Source organism: Solea solea, chromosome 1, assembly GCF_958295425.1.
Source record: "Solea solea chromosome 1, fSolSol10.1, whole genome shotgun sequence".
NCBI classification, from domain to species: Eukaryota; Metazoa; Chordata; class Actinopteri; order Pleuronectiformes; family Soleidae; genus Solea; species Solea solea.
In genome coordinates this window covers 4,426,642-4,436,115 of record NC_081134.1, presented here as the reverse complement: position 1 = coordinate 4,436,115, position 9,474 = coordinate 4,426,642, and the positions used below count along the sequence as shown (strand labels likewise).

Here is a 9,474-nt window from a genome sequence, read left to right as displayed (position 1 = left end):
AATGACATGGCCTTGTGGCTCTGTAGCTTTTTTCCGTTATTATTTCTGTATGACACATCCTGATGTCACAAGAGGAGAGAGAGAGAGACTGATGTGTGTAAATGGAAGCTCCATGTTTCAGTGTCATCTCTGGGGGGCAAAGAACACTTGAGAAACACTCCTTTTATTTTCACTCCCAGTCTCTTTTCCTCTTACTTTGAAATATAGAAACTGCTCAGTGCAAGACCACAGATAAAAAGTATTTTATTGAATGAAATGGCATTTTCATTTATGTGCAGGAAAAAAAAAGTGCTGACATGACGTTAGTTGAATGCAGGAATTGATTGGAAGCTAAATGTGATTAATTTTTCTGACATTTTGGGAATGGTCTTTCTGTCCAAGAGTTACAGGAGATGTTCAGCTTGAAGATACCCACTGTGTTCACGTGAACAAAATTGACACAACAAACAGTTTTGTAGGCACTGACACATTCTTAACCACAGACTGATCTGCTGAGAGCGCCACTTTTTTCATCAACCAGCCTTGGACACAAGCTCTCAGTGATAACCTGGCTATTCACCTAATAGAATCTAAGCCTGCATAATTCTATAAAATCTTAATAATATGTTTGTTAGATTATGTTTATGTTAGAGTAGACACCCTTTTGCTGCTGAAAAAGGAAGTTTGTGAACCACCCACTCTCCTTCACTAAAGTCCATGGAGAAAATCTGTGTTTTTAGCTCACAGGGACATAAGAGCTGCTGGCTAAAAACACAGATTTCCTCCATGTTGTTAGGATGTATTAGATTGAAGCATGTGTCGATTTAATTAGGTGTTTAGCTTTTGTTTAGTGGCTAAAATCAGTTTTCTGTATATTATCAATGAGAGCGAGTTACAGGTCTCAGGTTGGTGGTGGTGTTCTTGGACAGCTGTGTCAACACGTCATACAAAACCTCAATTATCTCTTATTATCTTAAAAGGTCGTTCTCAGAAGAAGCATTTGTCGGATCAAAACATGCACTGTGTTCTAACTTCTGATCTTAGTTGCAATATATAGACATGTAAACCTCTTTAGATTATAATTTCACGTTTAACGTTTAACCAGGCGTTTAACCAGACCATTTCTCCATTGTAGAGTAGGATATTAGATGTTTTATGTTTTGATCTTTATGTCAAACACTAGTTAAGCTAATGAGCCCTACAATGAAGGAAAGAGACTATCTATCTTTTCGTCCAACTCTTGGCAAGAAAGGTGCTTTTTAAATAAATAAATAAATTAATTAAATAATATTCCTTTCAATTACCAATGAAGCTGAAGCAAAAAACATTTTCCACTTTCACCGTGTGAAATATGAGAATTTGCTTTTCTTTCTTTTGTCTGGGTTGTCTTCCAATTTGAAAATATCACCTTGGGCTCTGGGAACTGTCTTGGTCTTTGCAACAGTACGGAGCCTGTCGACGCACTGTGTAGCACCACCGCTGCAGCTGATGAAGTATGGAAACGCTATGGTGTGAGCACCTAGTGCATGTACATGACCCACAGTATCTGTCCTCTCATTACTCACCTCACTGAGATGAGGGCAAAATCAATAGTGACCAAGTTAGGGCCAGGACGTGTCATTGAGATAACCACAAGTCTCACTTTCTGCCTGACAACTGGTTGTTATTCATGGAGAAAAAGAAAAAATCAAGGATCTCTGTGAGAGAGCGGGAGTGGGGGCAGTCTGTGAGAAGCATCAAATGAGAGAAGACTGCAGATTAAACACAATCAGGTGAGGAGAGTGACAGATCACATAATTGTCCATTTAAAAAAAAGAAAAAGAAAAAGTAGTATTCTTCTAAACGGAGTAAGTCTTGAGGCGATTCCGGCTCACAGAGGCGGCAGCAGGTGAATATAGTGGGATGGATGCCACTGCTGCATCCCTGCTCTCCATCTTAATCTCCCACTAGTCTTGTGTGGCAAGGATGTACGTTTACACGGAAATGCAGCTTGTAGTTATATAAAATTGCATTATTAACTTTTGACAGGAGCTGACAAAGCCTCATGATACATATTGTATGGGACCAGAAGAGGCACACACACACACACACACACACACACACACACACACACACACACACACACACACACACACACACACACACACACACACACAAGACCAAATGCTCAGCGAATGTCACACTCTTCCCTTTTCAGCCAAAAAATACTGCTTTGCAAAGTTTGACTTGGGTGACACTTTGGCAAGCTCACAATGTGCATTTCTGAGAGGCAGCATAAATGTAAGTCGGGGAGTTGATTTATACAACTGCTTTTGAAGGAGGCTGAGCCTTTGTTGCATGACACAGGAGTCTAAGGATCCTCCAGCACTACACTGTTGGATTAAGGGCATTGTAATGGTATTTTTCTTTCAGGGAGCTGTAAGCAGTGAATCCTTTTCAGAGCCTTTATCCAATAAAGGCTTTGCGCAAAGCCCAAACTCATGATTCCTCTGTGGTAAACACACCCCCACATGCATACACACACACACGCACGCACACACACGTTCACACAAACACATGCACAAAGACGAGGAGGATCCACAGTAAGACACTGCATGCACTGAGAGCAGATTGTGTGATGATAACCTCACTTTACAAGGTTTTCAAAAAGGGATGTACAACGCTGAACTTGTTCGCCTGGTTAAACAAAACACACTGCTGGAGTTGCAGTGACGGAGCTGGAGAAATGTTCAGAACTAATGTCCAGCAGGATCAACAAGACTCAGACTTCATTTACTTTAACTATTTTTCTTTCCTACTTCATATACCCTCTCTGTAAGGTTCCAGTAATCAGTCCTCAGTCCCCGTGTGAATCCCTTGAGCATTTTCTTTCACTTTCCATCACTGGTCACGTCTTCTGAAGTACCAAAGGTGCCGCCGTAACCGCTCCCTTCAGCGTCCGGTTGGCTGGAAGAGGTGGGGGGCTCCAGTCCGGCTGGTAGAAGTGGATGTCAAATGTCCGTGCCCAGTTGGCAAAGACCCGCTTCTCTGTGATGAAGCGGTGGTGGCTGCCCCGCCGTCCACGCTCGTGGGAGATGTACATGGCACACTCATCTGGACCCCGAGGCTCGTAGTAGTGGTAGGGGACAGAGTGGTGCTGAGGCTCCCTGCAGTGGTGGAGAGGGGACATGAGAGACAGTTGACATTTAAAAAAAAACCCACTTTGAGTCGCTCAAGGCTAATGTGACACCAAGGAGTGGTTTTCATTTTGTGATGAGCTACGCTCGGGGATGGGGTAGCTGATCTGCATTTGTTTGTCTTTGCAGGGTGTGCGCAGCCAAATTTAAACATTTAAATATATCATCTTAAAGGGGAAGTCCATGATTTTTTAAGCTGGATCCTATATTTATAAATGTGGAAATGTAAATGACTAGCACTTTATAACATATAAACATTTAGCATTGGCCCAGATTGTTTCAGCCAGCAGCCGCGACACAGGAGCTTTGGAGTGTGACGTACCCCTATGGAGCAACTATGACATTATTCTATGCTATGTCCACTTAAAGTGCTTGTTTTCACCAACATAGGGCTCATATTGTCACTCAACCTTTGAGAGTTGCAGCAGTAAATGTGAGTGAGAGCGAGCGGATGGAAATCCATCAACATGGTGTTCCACGCATTGTGTAGCGGCTGAGGTTTCATCCATGGACACACCTCAACCACCAATTCAACCACACACACAGTCACACCATCAGTTTCCAGAGCTTTGCGTCCTTACAGCATAGAGTTTTCTCTCCTCTGTCGTCACGTACACTTGCTCAAATAAATAGGGACTGCCATCGAATTCAAAACGCTCATCAGCAACATATTCCACCATAATTGGATATATTCTCTCGGAATTCTCTAAGAATAACAATTTGAGCCATTTATTGGCAAAAAACAACCACATAACGTAGAATGTCACAGCTCCCCCAAAGGATTAAATTGTAGCCATCATTGCTGTGAGCCGTGGACGCTGACCGAACAGATCCTCTGGACCAACTCTAAACGTTTTTGTAAGCACCAACGGTTGAACAATCACAGAATGCCCTTTTAAGACCAAAGTCAAATAAGGTTTTTAAAAGCACTTGAAGTTTGTTTGTGCAATAGTAATAACAACAGGAAAATGTAGCCTTGGGCTTGTAGAAAGGGGGGTCATTTTGAAATCTAATGTTCTACACGGGACACCCTTCAATCATGTCAACGACCTCCATCACAGTAGGAAGTTCATGTAAACCTCCCAGTTACACAGCTGCCTTCTTTCAGACACTTAACTCCATCTCTCCTCCTGTATAAGCATGTAGTTCTTTATGTTAGCTTTTTTATGGAGAAAAGAATTATGATAAGGAAAAGAAGGAAACATGTAGTTACATATACACGGTTCATAATCTATGCTCGTGCTTATACATGTTCATCTGAACATAATCCTTATCCACATCTAGAGGAAAAAAAAAGAAAGGACTACTTTAATCTATTTAAGTGGATAAATAAATAATCCACAGTTTATCCAGTTTTAAATATTACAGTTCTTGGTTTCTGTTTCTTTCCCATTACTCATTTTTTTTTCTTCTCTTCTGTGTTTAGTTTGGTTTTATTTGCTCATATAAAACTGCCTACACATAATAAATATCCTTAAATTAAAAAGGCTCAGATTCAGTCCAACTGTTCTAATATTCATAGTGGCTGTCTGAAAATGCCAGTAAAGACCTCTGTGATTGCTACATGCACTCTGCATAAAAATGCAGCAGCTCTTTTAAAATGATGATAACAAGCTAAATACATTCACTTATCTCACATCTTAAACCTGTTTTGTTGAAAACTAATAAATTCTGGAGATTTCACATTATCTGGTAAGCCGTTGCAGAAATGAGCCCCCACACGCTGAAAGGATTTAGATGCCAAGAGTGCCATATCTTTGAATTGTGTTTATGCTGAGTATTAGCGTATGAGCCCAGGGACAGTCACAGGGTTGGCTTTATCAGATTTGTTCCAGAGCCTCACAACAACACAAACTTTTAGCAAAAGAGGATAACACTAGACATTAGACACTTTAAGTACCTTAACCGGACAATAAAACATCAAAAGCAGATATGTAGACAACTTATGTTAAAATATGTGGACACTTGTATGGATGGCTTTACCGCTTTATCCTCCACATGAGGGTCGTGGTACACCCTGGACACGTTGCCAGTCCATCACAGGGACACATAGAGACAAATAACCATCCACTCTCACACCTACGGTCAATTTAGAGTGTCCAATTTGCCTAAATCTCCAAATCTGCATGTTTCTATGTTGCTATGTTATGTGAATATTAACGTGATAGGAATAAAATAAATGCTATCTGAACACTCTAGTCCAACATGGGAGCAAATAAACTGATTTGCAGGCTCCACCTTATCACTAAATCACTAGGACTGTATGTTGGTAAGCTGGACAGCGTTTTTAGGCACTTTTTGTTGTTCATTCAGTTCTCACTGAGACTTCTATTCACACATTTCACTTGCCATTCATACAAGCACAATTACTGTATGAATGCCTAAGGAATAGTTGTGCAGGTCTCGTGTCAGCAGTGTAAAAGGAAAAGGGTTCAAAACACACAATAAATAAGGAAACAAAGAAATGACTAGTAAATACTATGAAAATACTATAAAATACAATTAAATAAAATACTGTATTGTACAATTTACAGTTGTATTGCACTTGATCAATATATCTTGTTGTCTGTGTTTAATCAAAATGTCACACACATGTTTACTCACGCTCTTGGTCAAATATTCAGTCCGTGCCATGATTAAGATGATATTTTAATGCACCAGACTCTTTTTTACACAAATGCGTTACCACTACAGTATAGTACAACTGCAGTAACTTGAGATACTGGGCCACCTGGATGAAATTTGAAGAATGTCACTTGGTAATCTGTGAGAAATCAGTAAAAGCACATTGTCATTCATGGAAGTGAAATATTCCAATATGTGTTTCCATAAAATGAGGGCAGTTTCAAAAATAGCAACACGCGGCGGCAGCTTAACAGCATGAAAAACTATTCCTTTGAAGCACGGACAGAAAAAAGCAAGAAGGTGAAAGAAAAGTAAGGAATGAGAAGGAGTTGCATCAAAAGTGATATTTTATCCAGATATCTCAGATTAAAAAATTACAGCAAGGGTTAGAGATAGAGGCAGATGGATTTTTGAATTAAACATAAACATCTTCATTTGTTATGAGAACTTCATCTTTATCATTCATTCGTGGATTCATAATATCCGTCAACATGTACTGAAATAATCAACTGACATTTCCTCTTCATTACCACCGAGATTTAATCCGAGACGAGCGCCGGAAGAATAATAAAAGAAAAATCAATAATCCGAATCAATCAAGAATCAGGTATGAAGATAAAACAAAGACGGAACGTTTTACAGTTTGTTCTCTTCTATTGAGAAATCTAATAAGATTTGTTCGCCGTCCAATAAAATCATCCAATTAAAGTGTTTGCTGAGATGGATGAGACGTGAGCTGTAATTTAAACCATTAAACTCGGCTAATGAGGCAGGAGCCTTCGTTGCTAAGAGCAGGATGGAGAACGGATAAAGTATCCCAAGGTTCTTTGCATTTTGGTTACATCAAATATAAAAATATACCTCGCGCACACACACACACACACACACAAAATGTCTGGTCATGTTTAAAAATGAGGGAGCAACCGTGGACAGATATATAAAATTTAAAATGATCATGCAAATCATATGTCCTGCATGTCTACACCACCTACTCTGCTGAATTAAGTCAAGAAACAGCCGCCCACACGAGTTCAGATAAGTTTTATCGAATGTAATGATAAGAAAAAGTGGTTATTTCATACTTAAACATCATGTAACCTAACATGGTCATTTATTTTGCAGGTATATGGCCCATGGTCAAACAAACAATTTTCAAAATCACTCAATATGATTTGTTGAATGTGTCTAACCTGGAGGCTGCTATATATTGTTAGTATTTATAGAGCGTTCTCAGTTCTCAACACCAAATCCAATCAGATTGGATGAATGAAATAGCCTCACGCCAACTGTGCAACTCTGAAAACCGTCTCGTTTCCATACTCATTCACATGACAACCATCAGAAGTGAGATCGGGGTCGGCAGGACCAGAAGCACCTGTCTTTTTTAAGAAGTACTGTAGCAGAAGCAGTAACTAGACTACTTTATACTCTGCGTCCTGAATGTGTCCTCAGCTCAGATCACAAAAACCACAGTCAGAGGTGGTTTGTTGATGCATGAGGCCACGTTCTTCAGCACGCATGAGCACAATCTGTCCTGGACAATGGACACATCTGCTCAGTCAGAATTCTGCCCACGTGAACAGACACGACGTCTCTGTGTATTTGAACATCAGGCAGGAACGTGAGGTCCAATCCCATGTGGTCACAGGAAATGCATTTGGGACTCATTTTAATCCCAGTTGTTAAGGTGTACTTAACGTGTGATTGGTTCTCTCAGGACAGACATTAATATTAGGTCTGAACAGAGCCAGTGTGTCCCTCTGTAAGACATTTAACCCAAATTGCTCCTGGCAGATGTGCCAGCACTGTAGAAAGAGCTCTGAATATACATGTGCACAATGACTGTGTGTGTGTGAATGGGTGAACTAAGAAAGTGCAACATAAATACAAACCATTTACCATATGGAAGAAATGACCCAAGACGACCTCCCCATCTCTGAAATGCTCCACTGATATTGACCTACATAAATAAATGCCTCTTCTTCCTTCAGCTTCTCCCTGGCGGTTGCCACAGTGGATCTTCCATCTTGTCCTATCCCTCGTGTCCTCCTCTGCTATACCAAATGCCCTCTTGTCCTCCTCTACAACATCCATGAACCTTCTCTGTGGTCGTCCTCTTTCAGCTCCATATCTCTAACATCCTTTGTTCAGTATAATCCCTATCCATCCTCTGCAAGTGACCAAACATCTCCACCTTGCCTCTCTCTTACTTTATTTCCAAACCGTTCAGCCTGAGCTGTCCCTCGAATGTGCTCATTTCTAATCCTGTCCATCCTGGTCACTCCGAGCGAAAAATCGCAGCATCTTCAGCTCGGACACTTCCACCTCCGTCCCCTGTCTTTTTGACAGTGCCGCTGTCTAAAGCCATGCATCATAGCCGAGTCTTACTTGCGTCTTGTCAACCTTCCCTTTCCACTTTTTACTGCTATCCTTCTGTCACACATCACCCCCTCCTCCTCCTCCTCCTCTTCTTCACCTCTCTTGTGCACTGTCCATTACTTTGGATGGTTGACCCCCAGGTATTTAAACTCATCCGCTCTCACTACCTCTACACCTGGCAGGCATCTTCACTGTACCACCTGTCTCACTGACAGCTAGTCTCTCTTGCTCCTACTAACCTTCACTCCTCTTCTCTCCAGTGCAGAGCTCCACCTCTTCAGGCTCTCTTCCACCTGTCCCCTCCCCTCACTGTAGATTACAATATCATCTGCAAACATCCACTGAGACTCCTGCCTGACTTCATCTGTCAACCTGTCCATCACCAGTGCAAACAAATACTCTATTGCATTAATTGTGAAACCCTCCATTTTCTTTTTTTATAAAGGTTGTTTTTCAGCGTAGTGCAGTCAGTGCCAAATCTTAAACAGAGAGTAAATGTACACACAGCTGCTCAGTAGACGAGCCAAGGAGCGCCATTTCTTTAGGTCTCTCTTAGATCATTTGATTAACATTTATGCTGAAGGGTAATTATGGCATTAATTGATCGATAATGCCAAACATATGTTGCCTACTCCAACTTTAAGGGCCCACTCCACTTATGTTATACAAATTAAATGTAAAATCAACAGAGACGCGAGTAAACGACACAAAAATGTGATTAATTGAGGTGAATTTTAACACACCCAGGAGGCAACAGGTGAAGTCAATATGTAGCAATAATGAGCCGGTGCTCAGTCACTTTACTGGGAAAAAAAGAGGAAGAAATGATGGAATAGCTTAGTAACAAGAGGAAGAGAGGAGGATTGATTTGATCAGGAGTTTAATCTTCATCATTTCATCACTTCAGAATAGAAATGTGGAATATTCTGATTTGCTCTGTTATGCAAAGGCCTCAAATCAGTGCTTTAATAGCTTTAAAACCAAGGCAATCAGTTATGTCATGGAAAGTTAACTTTTGCTAATGGCAGTTTTTAACGGAGGCAGTTGCACAAATGCAAAGCGATCAATTACTACTGCTTGAGTGCATGATTAAGTAAATTGGCATGCATTTGCTCTGAGAAATGTAGAAATTATTAGAGTGGTTACGTGACTTTAATTGTGAGTTGTGACATTTTTGTGAGCTATCGTTTGTCATCTAAGAAAAGGAAGTGTGAGAGAGCACTGACTCCAAAGAATGAGCAATCAGAATACAAGTTAACATAATTTTAGTTACAGTGTTAACCTGGCCATAAACGGAATTACTCAAAAGAAGCTG

General features: G+C 40.6%; 1 protein-coding gene across 1 annotated transcript in view; it reads right to left on the bottom strand.

Annotated features, from left to right (window-relative positions):
• Positions 1-226: 226 nt before the first annotated feature.
• st6galnac5a (ST6 (alpha-N-acetyl-neuraminyl-2,3-beta-galactosyl-1,3)-N-acetylgalactosaminide alpha-2,6-sialyltransferase 5a) overlaps positions 227-9,474 on the bottom strand; it is a 52,615-nt gene continuing 43,367 nt past the window's right edge. Inside the window, exon 5 of the mRNA XM_058645305.1 lies at positions 227-3,125. Within this exon, the coding sequence (XP_058501288.1) occupies positions 2,867-3,125 (259 nt within the window). The 3' untranslated portion in view covers positions 227-2,866. The remainder of the gene's footprint in view (positions 3,126-9,474) is intronic.